We start from the raw sequence: 21,709 nt of genomic DNA on the forward strand, positions 1-21,709 counted from the left end.
TGAATATTCCTGAAGGCCAAATTCCTAGAAATGTAATTGTGTGTCACAGGATATGTGTGTTTTTAAAAGCTTTATTGATGGATTACTCAAATACCCTAAAAGTTTGGGGTGGGTATTAGAATATTTATGTTAATATGATTATTAGTATATTTAAAGAGTTATGCAACCATCACAATTTTATTTTAAATCATTTCCTTCACCCCCAAAAAGAAACCTTATGCCCATTTGCAGCCCCATTCCCATCATGCCCATCCCCCGCCCTAGGCAACCACTACAGCACTTCCTGTATCTACTCTGGACACGGCATATACATGTAACCACACACTGTGTGGTCCTTGGTGTTTGCCTTTTTTCACTTAGCTTGCTTTTTTTTGAGGTTTATCCATGTGGTACTTTATCCATGTATCAATACTTCATTCCTTTTCATTGCTCAATAATATCCCACCATTGGGATATACCAATTTGCCTATCCACTCACTGGCTGATAGACATTTTGGACGTTTCCACTTTTTAGCCACTATGAATCACGTTGCCGTGAACATCTGTGTGCAAGACTTTGCACCCACAGATGTATGTTTTTGTTTCTCTGGCGGTATACTTAGGAGAACTGTGGAGTCATGATAGATCTATGTTTGACATTCTATGAAACTCCTGGACTTTTCCAAAGTGGCTGCACCATGTTATATTCTCACCAGTATCCTAGTCAACACCTATCTTTTTATCTTCTAGAGGATGTGAAGACGTGTGTTTTAAAGCTGGCTTTACCAATTTGCACTCCCACCAAAGGTGTCTATATAACAGTAACTATTTCTCCACATCCCCAATGAGAGTATTTTGTTTTAAGAATATATATTTTCATAAAGCATGGGCATGTGCTTATTTCTAGCTATGCATACAGTAAAGAATAAATATAGGAAATCTGAAAGATTAAGAAACTAGAAAAAGCAGTACAAGTTAAGACTGATCATCATCAATGGTCATATGTCACATATAATAACCAAGAAGAAAAGGAGTCACTGATCAGAGAGTCACAAACTTACATGGATATAACAGTATGCCCAAGATAATAGTCAGATGTCTCAAAGAATTCACCACAGACTTGATGATTCTTTATAGACAAAATCTCAACATGATCCTACTAATTAACCTCAATATATCCCACGGATCCTACATGATATTGATAAGGCATATCTGAATTTCAATAATGTTAATGGACAAGATCAATGTCTCATGCAAGCAGGATGAATTAGGCAATGCTGGCCATGCAAAATTAAAGAATACTTCGTTTCTGGTGGGACACCTGGGTGGCTCAGTCGGTTACGCATCCGACTCTTGATTTCGGCTCAGGTCATGATCTCACGGTTGTGGGATGGAGCTCCACGTTGGGCTCTATGATGGGTGTGAAGCCGGCTTGTGATGCTCTCTCTCCCCCCTCCGTCCCTCTCCCCTACTCGTGCAATCAATCAATCCATCAATAAACAAACTTCATTTCTGGGAAAGACATCAAGTTCCAAAAAATTAAAGTAACATACATGGTAAGATATTTAAAAATCCCATGACAAAGGAAGTAAGAATTATAAAAAGACTTAACGCAAGGCCTGGGGCTCGTGGTTTAGTTGGCTTGGACTATGCAGCCAGGCTCCATGTCCTTAGATGGCGCTCTCAGTCAGTCTGAGGAATTCCTGTTCTCCTAGGCTGTGTGTAAGATTATTAAAAGCCCAGGAAATATAGTGAGATAGGACTGAATTCCCTAGGAGGATATGAAAATAAATACAGCCCTAATAGTAGGAAAGTATTTCCAAAGTAAATAGTTTTCGACATAAAGCTCACAAATTGATGTGTGAAATATGGGAGTTATTTTTAATAATGTGTTAATCACTGTACTCAAGTGTGATGGTCAATTTTGCGTGTCAACTTGACTGGGCCACAGGGCACCCAGATTGAACATTATTTCTGGGTTTGTCCATGAGAGTGTTTCCAGAAGAGAGTGGCATTTGGGTCAGTGGGCTCAGCAGGCTGCCCTCCCCAGGGCGGGGGACCTCGTCCAATCCGCTGAGGGCACTGAGGTCCTGGCAGAACAGAAGAAAAGGGGAAGGGAGGTTTGACTGACTGACTTCTGAGCTGGGACATCAGTCTTCTCCTGTTCTCAGACTAGGAGTCACATCATCCATCGGCTCCCCCTGGTCATCAGGCCTTCAAAACCCAACTTTCTCACACCACTGGCTCTCCTGGGTCTCCAGGTTGCAGACAGCAGACGGGGGAACTTCTCAGCTTCCACAACTGCGTGAGCTAATTCCTCATAAGTCTGTCTGTCTGCCTGTCTGCCAATCAGTCAACCAATCAGATCTTCCACTAAATCTTTGGTATTTCCTCTTGGCTCTGTTTCTCCAAAAACCCTTGATACATCAAGCATGGTTCACATCCTGTTTCAAGAGCTTGAAGGTTTCAAAATAATTAGGCATACTAAACCTGTAATCACACTTTAAGAGGTTTTAGACAATTTAATTAGTTTATATTTACAATACATGCTTAAATGTCCAATGGGGCGCCTGGGTGGCCCAAGTCCCAATCACTCGGGTGATCAAGCCCCGAGTCAGGCTCTGCACTGACAGCATGGAGCCTGCTTGGGGTTCTCTCTCTCTCCCCTTCTCTGCCCCTCCCAAAATAATGCTCTCTCTTAAAATAAATAAATAAACAAATGAAAAGTTAAAAAAAAAAAAAAATCGAGTCACAAAGCCACTAAGCAGGGCCAGAGTGGGGATGGTGGCCGAGCGAAGGCAGGAGGTGGGTGACATATGGGGGGGCTATGAAAATAAGTAGGTACATGGAGAAGGCTTTCACTGCTAGAGAAAGAAGCAACAAGTATGGAAATGGAAAAGCCAGCATGTACTACTGGGTTACATTTGAGACTATCAATGTGAATTTTGATCACCATAGATGTAAAAATAAAATCAATACAAATGTGTAAATACACATTCACACTGACACACACAAATATGTTCCCTAACCCTTAGGGGCCTGGGAACACCACCACTCAGCAGCAATCAACATCGTCTCGATAAATAACCAAGCGTCCTTTTCCCCAGACTCTGGTTGACGATTACCATCTTGCTAGGAGACCTAGGAACAAGTAGGAAGACATTCAAAACATCTCAACTGATAATCAGACTGCATCTTCTCAAGAGGAGAAACAAAAAAAAGTAAGAAACTGTAAATGTGAGGCTACCTCAGAAAGATGTTATTTACCCAAGACCTTAGAGAGAAAACACTTCATTTCTCCTTACACCAGTAAATGTAAGCCTGGTAGTTGTATTCCAATACTCTTTAGCTGCAATTAGCATTTTAAACGTTCTCAAACACTTTAATTGCCCTCTGCTTTTTTCACATCTATTACTATTTACTCGAAGAAACAAGCAAGCGTAGAGTGGTTCGATGAAATGGAGTTAATGGCCTCAAAACTGCCCCCTTGGGAAACTGCCTGGTTATTCCAAGAATGCAGCTGTAGCTCGAGTCGTGTTTGTAACCCATCTTCTGCACTGCCCTTTAGAACTCATGGTTTGCCCTTGGATGTAGAAAATCTTCACTGCCCTGAGTACATTTCATTTTCAAAATAGAGTCTAATACAGCTGGGTAATCAAACTGAGTAATAACTCGGGGCTGGAAAAAAAAAAAAAAAAAGGCACAGACAGACTGGAATCTCCAAACGATTTTAACTAATAGTGCAGTATAATCAAGCGTACAGTTTCCCAAAGTCACTTTTGGAGGATAATATTAACCTAGCTAAATAAGCAGAATAATTTCATGGTCACACCTCAGATATGTTATATGTACTAGCTCACGGCATTAAAAAATGGCCCTTGCCAAAATACACCTCCCACTATTCTACCAGGCTACTTAGAATTCAGAATACTTTGATCTGACGGACAGCTAGCTGCTGCTAAAATACCACATATTTTATACAAAAAGTAGCATGATCCCTTACCATGAATTTGTTTGACACAATAAATTGTCAGCCTGACTGAAGCAAGACAGAGGACATAACTGATGGGGGCGGGGGGGGGGGGTGTCAAAGAGGACAGTCACCAAAGGAAGACCCTAAAACCACCTTCTACTGAAGGTGAACACAGCAACCCCCCTTCGGTTCCAGATATCCACCTCCAACAGATCAGACAAACACAGCTGCGTGGTCCAAGCGCGTGGTGATTTTTATTAAGAATAACTTTGGTTCTAAGAATTCCACCCTCAGTTCTGTAATACTTTCCATTAAAAACAATTATACAAGAGCAAATACAAAAAATATTAAATTATGAAAACAAATCCATTAAGGCTCCCTTTATATATATTATATACACTCAAACAAGTCAAGATTTTTCAGAGTAGAAGAATAAAGTCAACTGTTGCAGCTTAGAAAGCAACACTACTTTACTACCAGGAGACTATAAAACACTGAACTATTTTAAGAAAACCACAGAGTGGAAAAATGGAGCCATTTCTGTCAAAAAGTGGCTCAAAGCACAAAACTGCCCGGATGCTCAGGAGTCCTAGGGGTTTGGACCGCACAGTACTAACGTGTGGAGGGGAGACTGGCACCCTTTTAAACTCAGGCTTGTGAGCTGAGCTGAGCTGACGGCTTCAGGGAGCTTCTCGACCTGTACATCCCACTGTTTGGTCATAGGACATCACCTCACGCTATTTACAAGTCTTCTGGCCAGACCTTGTACTATTCGCTACACGTAACTGTGCAGAGTGGTGAGTGAGACTGGGAGGGAGATGCTTTTGTCATTTTTTCTTCCCAGTGAAGAACGAATTCTAGGTAAGTTCTAGGAACAGAATCGGTCCTTCTAAAGGAGTCTGTTGGGGACCCTTGAGAATTCTATCGAGTGGCAGAATTACTTCAGAGACGCAGGACTTAAGATCCAACATCCAGTTAGGTGAAAGGCTATGAGCTAGTCCTGAATCTTCATCCTGCAAATCTCATCATTAGTCCATATACACAAAGACAGCACTCCAGTCAGCGTGCAATCAGAAATGTACCTTCAAGAGGATCACGTGACATACCTTCTTCTCTCAAAAAGAAGGAGGATGGAAAAAAAATAGTTACCATTCCATCCTTCAAAAGTAGACTATGACAGAGCAACATTTTATCTTCAGCATCTCATGTTTCATTCAAATAATACCCACTGGTGAGAAATCACCCACTGCGGGTGTGGTCGACATGTCCTCTAACTGGCAGTATGTGCTGTCTCTGTGTTTACCTTCATCTTGTTCACATGAGGACTGAGTATGAGCCTGTCAACTCTGAAAACTAAAGCATTCCCATAGAAAGCTAATTTCTACTATGCTTATTAGGATTAAAAGCTCGGGATCCAGTTTTCTATGAGCCTTTAAAGGAGAGGACTCTGCAATGTAGAAATTACTGGCTGAATCGTCTGGATGGAGAACATACTGAATCCACATGAATTCTTCCAGATCACCCCCAGTAAAATGTACCAGCGGTAATAAAACGTACTTTGCGTAAGGATTTCGCTGTTGTCCGCCTGGGACTCACTTAGGATAGCAAGCTAGCTGGTGTGTGGAAGCTGGGCGGCCTCTCCCTTCACCTCAGCGTTTCCTGAGGTGCATACAGTGGTCATCACCGCTGACAGAGCAGCGAAAGAGTCCTTCTTCACCGGAAAAAAAAAAAAACAAAACAAAACAAGGCAAAGCAGTATGTGATCCTTGATCCGAAATTTCCAAAACTGGGAATTCTAATGATATCCAAAATGTACAGATGCTATCAACCTTCCACCTAGGCCTCCTGGAGACCGATCTACGTTTGTTTCACATTAGAATACCCAGACAAGTCCTCCTTGCCTGGCTCCCGATGGGAGCTTCCCCCACACTGTTCTCAAAGATTTGGACCCTCTACGTTTGACACTGAAGTTGGGTTATATGGAACTAGTTTTTATACTCCAAAGGAGCGGAAGGATTGTTTCATATAAAGGGACTAGCTCGGCAAGAAATTCAAACACAAAACAAAACAAGATCCTAATAGTTATCAAAGCAAGAATTGGACTTATACAATGTGCCTTCTCTGAACTGGACTGTCACTATGGAGCATTCTAGTATCAGAGAACCAAAAGCAATTAAAATAAGATCAAGATGGACCTTTATGTGTTTTTTGTTTCCGTAAGTTTTACGTGTAACTTGTTTGCATATTTTTAGGTATTTTTGTTTCCATGTTTTTAAACCTTCTCACCCTATTTCTGAATCTTAATGCCAACAAAGGTAACAGCTGTGCTCAACATTAACATCAACATTCTCAGGTGTCAACCTAACACGGGTGACAGTAGGACTACACAAGACAACTCTGGATTCTCAACAGAGAATTTACAAATATAAGATGTAACAGATCAATGCCTTTCTATGTGATCTAAATTATCTAGCAGATACCTAAAGGAAAAAACAAAACACGTTTTGTTTTTTTGTTTTTTGTTTTAGATTTTAGAAGGAGAAAGGCTCTCTGCCCCACTAAACTTGGACTGAAAGAAAAACCAAGTAGTGCAATTCTGAAGAATTTATTCCAGTGTCCTCTTTCTTTTTTTGCTGTTGTGGTTTTGTTTTTGTTTTTTTTTAAGTCTTTGAACACAGGTTCACTTATCCCAACTTAAGTGCTGGTCAACGTCCTTCATTTGGCGAATAGAAATCAACTGTCACAGGTCATTTATCCACCCAGATTGTAGGAAAACCAAAACCAAATCCTTTTTAAAGTAACAATTCTCTGCTGGCTGGGGTTCTCTCCAGGGGCTTCTGCCCTGAGCTTAAGTGCTGCGGAGACACCTGCACATGGCCTCCCCGTGTGGTGTGCTGGGCGCGCGGTCTCTGTGGCCCAGGCCTACGACTCCTGCGCTTGGGCCACTTCTTGGCCTGTTCTCCTGAGATTGCCTTTAACCTTCACAAACTCTGGGGTGTTTTCTTGTTCTTCTTGCAATTTCTGCTTCTCAAGTTCATGCTAAATGAAATTCAGAAACAGGAAAATTATTTACAAAATGAGAGGCTTTTCGAAACACTCCTCCTCTTTCCAAAAGTCCCTAACACCTTCATTTCCCAGCGGAGGAAATTCTCTCCCAGTCTCCACCTTAGGTGTATGTATGTACAGACATGTGCAGGCCCTGGGGTCATCCTGCGAGGGAGCAGCAGCCCCCCCGGGTGGTACTACCAGCAAAACCAAAACCAAAAACCCCAAAATCAAGGCTACGGAAACAGGATCCCGAGACCAATGTGCAGTTGGTTGGTGAGGCTGGATCTCACTCAATTGCTTGAGCTCCCCAGTGCTCTGCTGTGAGTTCAGTGATATTCCCCAGTTTGGGCTTTGCCTCCTGAATCCTTGTCTTTACCTCATTTGAATGTATTTTATTTAGCCCATTAGCTGACATTCTATCTCATAGTTTCCTTTTGTGAAATCAGCATTTACATCTGACATGTCTGGTAAATTTTGCTTGTTCCAACATTCTTATTTCTCAGGACAGAAGAGATAACTTTTGAGAGGAGTCAACCAGAGAAAGTCAAATACTGCATGATCTCCCTTATTTGTGCAATCTAGAGAAACCAAAACTGTAAACGCAGAGAGTAAAATGGCGGCTAGCAGGGGCTGGGGAAACGGGAGAGATGTTGGTTAAGGGTAGGAACTTGCAACCAGTAGAGAAGTAATACACAACACAGCACAGTAATTACAGCCACCAAAACTACACTATGAACATAAACAAACAAAAGTACACTATGGACAGAAACACGCTAAGTGACTAGACCTTTAGTTCCCAACGCTGAAGAAATGATAATTATGTGATGTGACAGGCGCTAGCTAACGCTTCAGTGGCAAACACACCGCAATATAAAAGCACCAAGTCAGCACGCAGTACACCTTAAACTCACATGATACTGAATGTCAGATGGATCTGAATAAAGGAAAAAGACAACTTTCATCTCACTCTCACCTGCTCCAGCTTCTGCTGCCGTTTTAATAGTTCTATTTCCAAGTCAGATTTCTTCTTTTGTGCTTCCTCTTCTTTCTGCTTTATTACTTGATCTCGTTTTCTCTTTTCCATCACCTTTTGCAGTTCTGGCTTATTCTGAGGGGCAAGACCCCTGCATAAATAAGTAAATAAGTAACAAAATTAGAAAGTCTTAATCTTAAAAACAAAAACAAAAGAAAGTTTTAATCTAATGGGCACATCCTTCATCAACAGAAATTTATGGCATCAGCCACAGAAAAGGGGTCTACTGAATTAGCAGCATCACTATGATGCCTACTAGCTGCTAGTCAGCACGGGTCGTGTCAGAAATTCACGAGCATGGAAGAAAGACAAGAACGACTTCCAAGAGTACACAAAATGCATTCATTCAACAAAAATGGACTGAACACCTACTGTGTGCCAGATACTAGGCTATGTAAAGGGTCGTGAGGATGGTTTGGAGGGGGAAGGTCAGAATAGCGGGCTCATTCAATGGGTATTATGATCGCTTATGATGCTGATGGAGACGGAGAAGATGGAGATGAAGATGGTGGAGAAGACAGTGATGGAGAAGATGGAGATGACAGAGAAGAGGAGGACAGGGATGACACAAGATGAGGAAGGTGGAGATGGAGAAAACAGAGATGGAGATGATGGGGATGGAGATGACAGAGGAGAACAGAGATGACGGAGATAGATAGAGATGGTGAGGATGGAGATACCCAGAATATGAGATGCCTCCACCTGAAGTTTTAGGGAAACCTTCCCAAGATGGAGCCCCCAGTCCCACATACTAAATATAGCCTTGAATCGAGTGCCTGTGTGGCTCGGTTGGTTACGCATCCGACCCTTGGTTTCACCTCAGGTCACGATCTCATGGTTCGTGAGATTGAGCCCTCCGTCGGGCTCTGTGCTGACAGCACGGAGTCTACTTGGGATTCTCTCTCCCTCTCTCTCTCAAAATAAATATTACATACACACACACACACACACACACACACACATACACACACATACATATTGCCTAGAGTTAGGCTAGCACAGAAATGTAAACAGCAAAATGGCCCTGGACCCCTCTTCCAAAATTCTCAAATTTGTCGTAGGGCTCTTGTATACCAGAAGGCATGTCTAAGATTTCATCACTGCTGGGGGGGGGGGGGGGGGGGGGGGGGGCAGAGAATTCTGATCCCTTGACTCCTAGTGCTCCATACAGTGGAACTGCTTCAGATGTGTAGTTTACTACTAATGATGCACGGAAATCAGGCTTCAGGGAAATTTTACTTTTCTAAGAGATAAATCAGGCTGCCTTCTTTACAGATGGGGAGAAACAAAAGCAAAACTTAGACCATTTCCTAGCAACCCTGCACCCAAAATGTTTGGGGTAAGTCAAGGACATTTCCTTAGGTGGAACTTCTATGTTTAACTGTCAGCTAGGACATTGCTGGTTTCTATTTTTCTACCATTCCCTTAGGATTTCTTCAGTCCAGGCTTTCCACGGTGCTGGCTCAGTCAGCCTATCTCCTTCTGTCTTCCTTCTCTCTTTAGCAAGTCTCCACTAGCTCTCAAGTAATCTCAACTTGATACTAACATTTACTAAGAGCATTTAAAATAAAAATGAAACAAACCACAGAACAGGAAGAACATCATCAATTTCAGGCAGCACAGGGGGGAAGTGATGGTGGGCGTATTCACTCTCACGCACCCATACACATGCACATTTGACCTGTCAGTGACCCAGGCTTTTCTGGGCAGCAAGAAGGGCCCTACTGAATCAACTCAGGACTGAGATGGGCCCATGCACCTTCCCACGCACCTTCTGGTCCTGCTGATGGTGACTGCTAGTCTGTAATTCAGGAATGTCTACCTTGGTGATGGTTCTCTAAACTATTTCAATCAACCAATGTGTCTGTCTCAGCATCTGGGAGTCATCTGAGTAACTGTTAAATCAAATAACAATTTCCCAAGTGTGGGCTCTGGCTGCAAGAAACTCGTCAACACCCTCCTCTCAATGTCTTTCAAGTTCACACTATTTCATCTGTAAACAAATCCTCAATTTCACACTTCTCCATTTATCTAACTATAATTTTTTAAGATTCTGGCATCTCCCCTATCTCCATTTTTTTAATCACAAATGTTTCAAAGTTGTTTACAGAGTAAAGATCAGTATATGCCACCACTACAGATAAAGGATGCATAGTCAAAATAACATGTATCCTCACTTTCCCAATTTTCATTAGCAGAACTTTTAGTAAAAAAGAAGAATGAAAAACATTAAATTCAGACAAAAAAAAAAAAAGAAGAAACAAAGGAAAGGAGATGAGTTACTTCTGTGATTTAATTAGTGTGTTTTGCAGTTACTAAGATCTTATGATGGGGGCACCTGCGTGGCTCAGTCGGTTGAGCATCCGACTGTTGGTTTCAGCACAGGTCATGGTCTCACGGTTTCGTGGATTTGAGCCCTTCATCAGTCTCCTTGCTGACAGTGCGGAGCCTGCTTGGGGTTCTCTCTCTCCCTCTCTCTCTCTGCCCCTACCCGACTCACGCTATTTCTGTCTCTCTCAAAATAAATCAATTTAAAAATAAAGATTAAAAAAAAAAAAAAAGATCTTACGGTGTCGACAGAAGTATCGAGGAACTATTCTGGAAGTTAAACATGAAGTGTAATAAAAACTACTTATGGTACTTTGCTCACAATAAATGTTAAGTGGCACCTGAGCATAAGAAAATATGTTTGTAAATAATCTGAGTAAAGACCCACTCAGTTCCATGACTATTAAAAAGCTTCAGTAGGATACCACAGACAGAATTAAGGGACTTAAATTTTAGGATTAAGAATTTATCTACATAATTTAAATTTCAAAAATTTTCCTTTCCCTTTATTTCACTGGCAAAATTAACCTCAATGGTTATTAAATTCTTCTGGATTATGCAAAGGATGCTCAACAACTTTGATGTATGAACACTAAGCTGGCATTCTGCTGCAGCCTATGAATGGGTTTAACTAACATCCAGTATTCATTTTCTAGCCGAAGACTTTACACAATGGAGACAGTAAGATAAAATATTTAGCCACAGAAAGCTCAGGGATCAGGGAAATGGTGCTTATCTGATAAATGTTCTGCACTTACAGCAGTCAAAAAGTCATGCAAATTTAGTTAATATTTTATCACAGAAGATCACTTCACTTTCTGTGCTGAATGGAAAGTCAAGCACTGCCCATATGATTCTGAGTTGAAAACTGGATCTGCCTGTAGAGAGTGCCCAGAGACAAAAACAAGCCACTCCAAATCTCATGGACTATAGTGTCATTTTTTGCATGCTAACAGCTGATTTCTCTTTAATCACTTCTGACAGATACAATTAACAAGCACTTTCAATTCCTCTATGATTGACAGGTGCTTAAGTCCTGATGGCTTTGAACCACTCAACACCAACAGTTATTTCTGGGTCTAGTTCCTGTGACTATAATGTGACAGAGGGCACCCAAGATAGTTTTTTAAATTCGTAAGTGCTCTTTGCAAAAACAAAACAAACAAAAAAAAGGTAGGTAACATATACACCCATATATGTAAAAGTAAAAGCACACCTAAACTCCCTGTTAAGCAAATCTTGGGAGCGCCACATACACTGTATTCCATGTGGTTAGAATTGTACAGAGTAGAGTCCTTGTCCCACGGACCATTTCCCATTCTTACACCCACAGATAACTAAGGCTTTGGTCTGTCCTCTTCCATACTTTCTATGGCCTCCTCCTCATTCTTCTGAACATCTGCCTAAGATGTCATGGTACAGAAGTGCCATCATTTTCCCACTCCCCTGACAAACATTTAGGTTGTTTCCAATTGCTCCCTATTAAAAGCAATGCAGCAATGAACTTCCTTACACATGTATACCTGCCCTTTTATAGAACTATTTGTTGGCTAGATGCAAAAAAGTACAACTGCTGGCTGACCAGCACACTTTACGTTTCAGTGGATATTTCCAAACTGCCCTCTAAGAGAGGCTCCAACAATTTATCTTTCTACCACTAGCGATGAAATGTACAGACAACTTTTGAAGGTACATTTCACATTTCACATAAACCACTGAATACATCAAGGGGCAGACTGGAAGACTCTATATTCATTCACTCCACCCCCACCCCAGACACATAAAACCCATAAAGGTGAAATTCCCTCTCTCCTCACCTGGGAGAGCACGGAGCCAGAGGCAAGGGCTGGCTCAAACCCTAACGGAACAGCTCCCCTCCCCACCCAGCCAAATATCTCCTGGCCTAATTTTTTTCTTAGGGTGGAAGGGGAGGGTTGCATTTGGATTTCAAGTCCTTGATCTTTATATCTTGGAATCTTCTGGTTTGACCTGTCTTTATCTACATTTTTGGCTTGAGTCATTTCTACCTGCATGGATTCTAAACGCAAATACTTCTAACTCACCTTCCCAGATTTTTTGCCATGTGGTACAGCAACAAGTATCTACTGAGGAACTATCTGTCCAGCAAAGCATATAAAATGAACAACTAAAATCACAGGAAACGAAATTGCTCACTGGAAGGTACAAGCCAAACAACCAATTTTAGAGATGTGTTTAGGTGATTGGATATTCTATATCTGTGGCCAAAAGTACTTTGTAGAGAAGATAGAATCTAAGTTATATAAGAAATATCCCTATATTTTTAAGACCTCTCAAACACTTTTTTTTTTTTACATTTTTATGTTTGAGAGAGAGAGCCTGAGTGGGGGGGGGGGCAAAGAGAGGCAAGCAGGGATGGGGGGACAGAGGATCTGAAGCGGGCTCTGCGCTTCAATCCCTACATTTTACAGCATCAAGACTGCTGTGGGGCTCAAACTCATGAACCGTGAGATCATGACCTGACTGAAGTCAGATGCTCGATCAACTGAGCCACCCAGGTGTCCCCAACACTCATCTTTCAACTACAAAAGGTAATTCCTCTTGAAATCTGCCAACTACAAAAAATAATGCCTCTTGAAATCTGCCCTTTAAGCCACTGGGAACACCTACAGAACCCGAGAAGCTGACCAAAGGTCTTCATAATCAGACCTAATGGCAGACTGTAACCAGATCAAAATTTAAAAACTCTTAATCTAAAACTGATCTAGGTCCAAAAGACGGTAAGTAGAGGAGAATTAGATCCTTGACAGGGTGTAGGTTTCAGAGTATTTACGAGTATCTACGAGTATTTGTTTTCCTAAACAGTGAATCTGCTTTTATCTTATGATCTCTAAAATGTAACCTGAAAAACTCTGTGAACCAAATGCTCCCGGGTTTTGAGCCAAATTTATGCCAAAGTAGAGCAAAGGTACAGGGCTCCATGGAATGCTTGCTTTGCGTTGATCTCATTTCCGTCTCCCTTTCTTTTCTCCACTTTTTTTTCTGAGTGATACTATTACTCTATTTGGTTTATCTGTATGAATTGCTTTTTATTCTATGTTTATTCTCTGAGTTTTCTTGTATTTATATGTCAAATTAGGGTAACCCCAAGATAACACACACTGGGTTACTGGAAAGATCACTGGTTAAGATAAAATATGGGAAGGTCCTTTACAAATTGTAGAAAAGGAAGCAGACTTTCATTATGATTCAAGCCAAAAACCAAGTACAATTATCCTTTAACCAAATATATATATTATCCGTCTGAAACTTCCTATCATTTGGCACAAAAATTTCTAGATTTTCTAAATTTAGAAATTTTATTTCTAAATAAAAACCCCAAAGTCTCTAGTAAGTATATATGATAGAAGATGAATCAGAGAAGAAACTGCTTGAGACATTTTCACTCCACAAACCAGCTGTATTTCTAATGTGAGGACCCCACCAAACTAAGATCTTATCTTCAAAAACCTGAAAACATAGGATGAGATACATGCATTGGATTTTGAAACCCACCTTCCTGCCTTTTCGGTTTCTTTCCCCCCCTTGATATACTTCAAAAGCCAGGCCACAGCCCTTCAGAGAAAAAGGGGAAGAAGCAATGGGAATTTCCAAAAGATGCTACATGGGAGGTGGAACATGGATGGGACTAACTGAGCATTTATTTTTTAAATTTATTTTTAATGTTTATTTGTTTTTGAGAGAGAGAGAGAGACAGAGTGTGTGAGTGGGGGAGGAGGAGAGAGGGAGGGAGACACAGAATCCAAAGCAGGTTCCAGGCTCTGAGCTGTCAGCACAGGGCTCAACTCAGGGCTGAAACTCATGAACCACGAGCTAGACCGTGACCTGAACCGAAATCGGACGTTCACCCAACTGAGCCACCCAGGTGCCCCGAATTGAGCATTTGTTATACCCCAGTCATTTTAACAGGTATTCACACATGTTATTATTTAAATTGTTTTTTAAGTAGGCTCCATGCCAAGCATGGAGCCCATCGTGGGGCTTCAACTCACGATCCTAAGATCAAGACCTGAGCTAAGATCAAGAGTCGGACATTCAACCAACTGACTCACCCAGGCGCCCCTATTTATTTTGTTTTTATTAAATGTTTTTATTTATTTTTGGGGGAGAGAGAGAGAGAGAGAGAGAGCGAGCGCGAGCATGATCAGTGGAAGGGCAGAGAGAAAGAGAGACACAGGATCCAAAGCAGGCTCCAGGCTCTGAGCTGTGAGCACAGAGCTGGACACAGGGCTCAAACTCACAAACCATGAGTTCAAGACCTGAGCTGAAGTGGGACACTCAACCAACTGAGCCACCCAGGTGCCCCATCCCCTATTTATTTTTTGTAAGAAGGATATTTTTATCCCCCATTTCATAGATGAAGAAACCTACCTTTATGACCTTATCCAAGGTCATATATCCTTGGATAAGGTCATAAAGGTAGGTCAAGTTAAATGGCAAACCAGGATTTAGATGATTTCCCTCTAACCTCAGAGCAACATCCTCTCTACACCATGGTATTTGAGGGAACACCAGCATTCTCCCAAATTACTTGAGCTGGGCCTGGCTAAAGAGTCAGCTGTGTAAACAAGGAAAAGAAATCATGGGCCAGAGAAAGTCAGACAGAAGGAAGGTCTATTTTCACAGAAAATGCCTATTCTAGAAAATTTGGAACCAGATTCGATTGTACAAACCTATACGTTTTAGATATAACCCAGGGTACTGAGTACATTTTTGTGGAATAATTTGTAGGCTATAATTCAGAGAACAAGTCTGCCAATTTTGGTTTTACCTTTGCCTCTCTTCTGACTTGGAACCTTTTCATAGATATAATACAAGAACAAAACCAAACCAAATAAAACAAAAACAGCTTGGGCCAGAATGTCTCTTACTAGAGATCAACCAAGTCCCCTCCTCCCACTTTACAGATAAGGCAACTGAGGACCAAGAGATAAAAGACGATCAGAAAACCACTCAGTGGCAACTGCTACTCTTTTGGAGTACATTAAACTTTTGATCGTTGTACCAAAATGCAGGCATCATTTCCCAGGTAAGACTGCCTTCAAACTCTGTGGTCTATTTAGGAACGTACAGTTCTGCTTTGCTTTGGGCATGATATCAATTCTATATCTTTTTTCTTCCATGTGACAAAGATGGTTAGAAGCTAAGCACTTATTCAAAAAGGATCAAACGTGCATTCAGTTTAATCAGCATGAATCTAACAGCATACTGGGGCACGGGAATAATGCGTGGCCGGGGTGCACTAGGGAAGGAGAACTGCCGCCAACATCTCTTCACATTTTTTTATTTTTATTTTTAAATTAGGCCTTCTTGCTAAAATATGACCCGGCTGCTTAACTTGGTCTGTATATCCTTCAGTTCAATGGGTAGCTACTAAGGCTGAGTAAAGAGTGGGGCAATGAATGACCCATAAGGTCCCACAGTTAAGATCAACAGTTTCATTCTGAAGATCCAAGAAGAGCTCCAAAGGAAGCTTAAGGGCTCTTAAATAAAGTAAGTAATTCTGTGTCCTAATAAATAAAAATAATTTTGTATCCTTGGCTCTCCCGGTCAACCTGCCCTGCCCAGAATCATCTAAAAAGCAGACTATACCAACCCAACATCCAAATTTTTTATAGCACACATGGAGCAAACTGTCTACAAAGAAGATAAAAGGTAAATGTTTTCTCTCTTCCAAAAAAATAATAAATGCCCCAAATGTAAGGGGCAAATTCAGAATTTTTACAAATCTAACAAATAAGGTATTCCTCTTCAACTTAGGATACTCTTTTATCCTTAATCGATCCCCTCACATCCAAATTCTACAGCAGGTGTCTATTTTCAAAGAGGACACAGTTCTGCAGAATGCAGAGTCACTCCAGCAGATGACGGGACTTTATGGGGGGGAGGGGGTGCCCTGGCTCAAGGACACCAGAAGGAACAAGGCAGCCTTAAAAACCATCAGGAAAGGTAAACATCTCTGAAGCTGAAGTCCCCAAAGGAAAATTCTGCTCAAGAAACCACCGTACCTTTTTTGATTCATGAGAAGTTCCCTGTGAAGATCCTGATGGTTGCGGGATGTTTTGACAGGATTGACTAGTTTCTGAGGCCTAATTAGCTCCGGATTGTCATCTTCCACGTAGTCTGGCTCAGCCATGATGTTTCTCGGAATGAGATAGGCGTCCTTGAGGTCACTGTCCTCAGACGGGCCGTCTGAAAGAGAAAGGTGACACGGTCTCTGGTCTTTCCTGCTGAGGCGTGCCATCCCCCAGGGCCCCACTTCACTGCTTCACTGAAAACTCCTCTGAAGCTTCGAGAAAGCAGGAGGCAGAGAAAAAGAGACACAACAATGGCCGTGGTTTTCCGGGTGACTAAAGCAAAAGGGACCCACGATCTGACTCTGGTCACTACTGCTCACACTTTAAGTTTCAGGTCACACAGGATGCTTCCTGCCAACATGTCAAAAGACCAACTTAACCCCATAACAAGCACCTGGACACCTGACCGGGATCCTTCATTGCTTCCTTCAGCCCCCTCCCCCCACCCCTGCAATGAATGTGCACCAGTAATGGGCAGACCCATGACACCCATCAATGTTGCGAGGCTTCTAGAGCACAGAGCACTGCTTCTGATGTTGCCACTGGCCGGGGTCTCCTCTCCCCTTACATGAGCACCCAGCTCACATTGTCCTCCGCTCCCTCCTCAAACGTCACCTTCTCAGTGAGGTCTGACCTCTCCCTACCCTACTTAAACCCAACCCGGCCCCCAGTTCTTCCCTGCTGTCAGTCCTGTGAGTTGGCTTCTTGGTTACTGGCTCTCGAAAGCAAATGCTCCCGAGGGCGAGAATTTTGTGTTACCTACCCCCTCTCCAGCTGCCCTACAACAGTGCCAGAAAAAAAGGAAGTGACAAGAAGGGAAGACAAAGGGAGAATACTTCGCGGCAAGAACGCGTCTGTATAGGTTTTTGGCGGGGAGGGCAGGCAGTCACTGGAGCACAGCGCAACAACTCCATGGAATGCCTGGGCAGAGTCCCACGGCCTTTCTGGGCTCAGACTCCTGATCAGTAAAGCAAAAGGAACAGAGGACGATCCCTAGGGTCCCTTCCCCCCACCCCCCACCGCCCCCACCACGTGTTCAATTCTAGTCATTCATTCTATGATTTAAGCGTGTGTCCCCCCATAAGAGATGCTCAGGGCACAGGTCTCCCCCACACACGCCCCTGTAGCTATGCAGGGGCAGTGTGTGGTGCACAGTGGGCAGTCCACGAACATTCGTGATATTTAATGAGACAGAAGAACAAACTCAGCGAGGGCAAGAGCTGGGAGGAAGAAGCCTGGCTGGGCATCAGGCTGGAAGCTGATGGGTCCAGCTGGCAGGCACTCCATTGCTGTGGACCCCTAGGCACTTCTGGTGTTGACCTCAATCCTGCTCCCCTGCCCCCAAAACAAATCTGTCCAATATTTCAAGATAATTAACATGCCATTTCATGCTTCCCTGTCCCTGTATGATGACTTTATTTCCCAAACCAAAAATGAGATGCAGAGTCTGACTATGGCACAGTATTTGACACTGGGCCTTCCCTCAAAGTCCAGAGAACATGCTTACTAATTCTCTGGCCAGTTTGACGCCTCTAGACGGAACAGCGACCACAGAACAGGCCAAGGTTGGGGGAAGACCCGCACGTGCATGGGCTCACACCCAAAACGGCCACCTTCCCCCACCTCTCCAGGGACACGGAGAGAACGATCCCCTCCACGCCTCCTGGCCCAGCAGTGGTGCAGATGTACTTCCACCATGACACAGAGGAGCCAGGGGTTTCTGCCTGTTCTCCCCAAGAGTCAGAACCGCTTCTTTTACAGCTCTAAATCCCCAGGCCCAGCAAAGTGCCTGGCACATGGCAGAAGCTGAATAAATGTTAACTGAATTAAATCTGGTCTAAACTAAAAAAGTGGAGAGGTCTTCCAGGGATAAGCTCCTCGACGGAAGACAAGTTCCATCTTTATTTCTGCCCATGACATCAACCCACCGAGCAAACATGAAGTAAAAGCATGTATATTCACACAAGAGGGTGGGATGAAGGGAGGAGAGAACACACGGTGTTGTTTCCATGGACTCTGGGCACAGGAGTGAAGGGGTAGGCAGTGGAAAAAATAAAGATGTGTTTTCAACCAAAAATTTTAAAACAAAAACAAAAACTGGATCCAGTTGCAGTCAGTCACAAGCAGGAGTTTTGCTCTCAAGGTCATGAAGATGCTTTCCCAGATCCTGAACTATTCCAAACCACTGGTGTGTTCTTCCACACCCAAGGGGAAAAGATGTTCCAAGGAGGAGTCAGCAATCACCCAGGGCCCGTACGTGACCATGTGTGAGCCTAGCAACAACCCAACGAACAGAAGAACTAGAATCTTCACTTTGCAAACAATAAAACGGGGAAACAAAAAGTAACTTGTTCATGCTAATATTACTAGTAATGGGAAGCTCAAACTAAAATGAATGTCTCTGGTCTCAAACCTGTTCTCTCTACCAAATTTGCTATTTTTATAGCAAAACCTCTTGAAGACTAACGTGAAAATAAAGAGATTAAAAAGCCAAAGAATAAAGAAATCAGCTAAAAGAGAAAAACTGTGGATGCACTATTTGTTTATATACTTTAGGTTTAACGGCATAACTGAGGCTCAGAATTACTGAACACTGAGATGTGCGTAACAACTTACGCCAAATATTCCTTGAACGCTATTGACATGGATCCTTTAAATCAGAATGCCTGCAACCGCACTGACTGGAGAATTACAAACCTTGACCGTGGCAAGTCAGCAAGCCCATCACGGCCAGCCTGGCTTTAATACGCTGCCCCACACCAAAGTGTGCTCTTTGACTGATACGTGAAAGGCACCATACACACCTGTGTGGCCCCAGCGGTCTTTCCATTCTCATTAATGAGCAGACAAGAAGGCCTACAGGATCCCATAAAAGGATCTGTTTCTCTGCTCCAAACCATGGATAATCTCCATGACACTGAATCAAAACAGGTCATAGCCTCCTAAGGTCGGTATCACCTGGGGGAAGGGGAGCCCTGTGGACGTGGGGCAAAGCAAAGAACTCATGCAAAGGCCACAAGGCAGGAGTGTGCCTGGGGGGTGTGAGGAGCTGCAAAGAAGCCAGCGGGGCTGGAGGAGTGAGTGTCGGTGAGGACAGAGAGGTGATGCAGGCGGGGAGGGGTCACGTGTCATGGGGAATGTGAGGGCCACTGTAAGGACTCTTGGCCTTTACTCTGGAGACAGCAGAAAAGACATTCAGGATTTCGAGCAGAGAAGTGACCAGACCGGACTCCTATTTTTTTATTTTTTACATCTTGATTTTGTTTTGTTTTTTTCCGTCTATAATTATTTTTTTATTTAAAAAAAAAAATTTTTTTTTAACGTTTATTCATTTTTGAGACAGAGAGAGACAGAGCATGAACGGGGGAGGGGCAGAGAGAGAGGGAGACACAGAATCGGAGGCAGGCTCCAGGCTCCGAGCCATCAGCCCAGAGCCTGACGCAGGGCTCAAACTCACGGACTCACGGACCGCGAGATCTTGACCTGAGCTGAAGTCGGACGCCCAACCGACTGAGCCACCCAGGTGCCCCTATAATTATTTTTTTAAATGTAACTTATTGTCAAATCGGCTAACATACAATGTGTACAGTGTGCTCTTGGTTTAGGGGGTAGATTCCCGTGATTCATCGCCTACATACAACAACACCCAGTGCTCATCCCAACAAGTGCCCTCCTCAATGCCCATCACCCTTTCCCCCCTCTTCCCGCCCCAAATCAACCCTCAGTTTGTTCTCTGTATTTAAGAGTCTCTTATGGTTGTTTTCTTTTTTTTACAATTATTTATTTTTGAGAGGCAGAGACAGTGTGAGCAGGGGAGGGGCAGAGAGCAAGGGAGACACCGAATCAGAAGCAGGCTCCAGGCTCTGAGCTGTCAGCACAGAGCCCGATGCGGGGCTCAAACCCATGAACCGTGAGATCATGACTTGAGCTGAAGTCAGATGCTTAACTGACTGAGCCACCCAGGCGCCCTAGGAGTCTCATGGTTTTAAAAGACCACTGTAGTTACTGAGTTTAAAACAGCAGCAGCAGGCAGGGAAAAAACTGGGCAGGAACAGTGATACGGGTGACACATGGGTGACACATGGGTTAGACCAGGATGGTTGCAGCACAGGTCAGACGGGTCAGGATAGGTGCTGACTGGAAAGCCTCTGAGGTTTCCTGAAGGACGGGACAAGAGTCACGAAAGGCATGGGAGAAGCACGGGGGGACTCCAAGGTCCTTGGCCTAAGCTACAAAAGGGTCAGCGCCATCATGCAGGGGTGCTGGAAGTGGATGTGGACATGCAGAGTCTGATGTACCTGCTGGACAGACGTCTAGGTGATGACAGCAAGAAGGCGAAGGCAATCGGTGCTCAAACCCTGGCTGACTCTTTCCTTTGCCTCACTGGTTTGACCTCCATGGTCTCTCACTTGCCCCCCCCCCGCCCCGCCTCCCCAGGCCCCCCTCCCTCTGCCCTCCTTTCTCACAATTCCTGCAAGCAAAGGCAAACAAACAGGGTGCTCACTCCCAGTCTCTCCTGGATGTCGGTGCCAGGGTACAAGCACATCTCGGGTCTTGATGCCAGGACAGAGGTAGAGCTTTCAGTGTGCAGAATGGGAAAGGCTTCGGTTCTGAATCTAGGAAACAAGCTCTAGCTTGGAATTTTCTTTGGATTCCTCTCTAGGTTTAGTATCTGGGAAGTGCCGCTTCTCCCAGGGGACCAGGGCAGGAAGGTGGGCCTCAGCCTGTCCCCGCCTGGATTGAAGCAGACACCCTGCTGCACACGAAGGTGCAGACGCTCCCCTTCAAACCCTTTCTCACTGGTTTGCCCTTCTGCACAACTGGGGCCAGGACAGGAGACACGAGGCCCCTCAGCCTCAGTCAAGTGTGACCTGAGGCCTGCCTGTGGACCAGGCTAAAGGAGTCCTTGTGGCCCCTTACGGAGTAGACCCTGCCGGGGTCTGGGAAAAGGTCACTTAGTGGGGTGAGCCCTGGGGATGAACCAGCAGGGAGCAACCTCTGTTAACCTCTAGTACTCATGGCAGTGGGGGTGGCCACTGAAGGATCTGGCGTCTGCATTCTGGCCACTTCTCAGTGACTTTCCACCCTCGAGCCATGACCAACACATGGAACGTAAATGACCTTCTTCTTCAACTTTCTTCCCTCTGTCAACCATCTTCCTAATCGCTACTAAGTCAATGGCACCGGAAAATGCCCTTCGGATCCTAGAGGAACTCTTTCATTTCACGGATC

At 43.6% G+C, this 21,709-nt stretch overlaps 1 protein-coding gene across 5 annotated transcripts in view; it reads right to left on the reverse strand.

The window, feature by feature from the left end:
• Positions 1–4,182: 4,182 nt before the first annotated feature.
• FAM107B (family with sequence similarity 107 member B) overlaps positions 4,183–21,709 on the reverse strand; it is a 240,552-nt gene continuing 223,025 nt past the window's right edge. For all 5 annotated transcript variants that reach the window (XM_045466404.1, XM_045466406.1, XM_045466407.1 and 2 more), the window contains 3 exons: positions 16,409–16,592; positions 7,974–8,124; positions 4,183–6,991 (listed from right to left, as the gene is read on the reverse strand). In XM_045466404.1, coding sequence (XP_045322360.1) covers positions 6,875–6,991; positions 7,974–8,124; positions 16,409–16,592 — 452 coding nt within the window. In that variant the 3' untranslated portion in view covers positions 4,183–6,874. The remainder of the gene's footprint in view (positions 6,992–7,973; positions 8,125–16,408; positions 16,593–21,709) is intronic.

Source organism: Leopardus geoffroyi, chromosome B4 (assembly GCF_018350155.1).
Source record: "Leopardus geoffroyi isolate Oge1 chromosome B4, O.geoffroyi_Oge1_pat1.0, whole genome shotgun sequence".
Lineage (NCBI taxonomy): Eukaryota > Metazoa > Chordata > Mammalia > Carnivora > Felidae > Leopardus > Leopardus geoffroyi.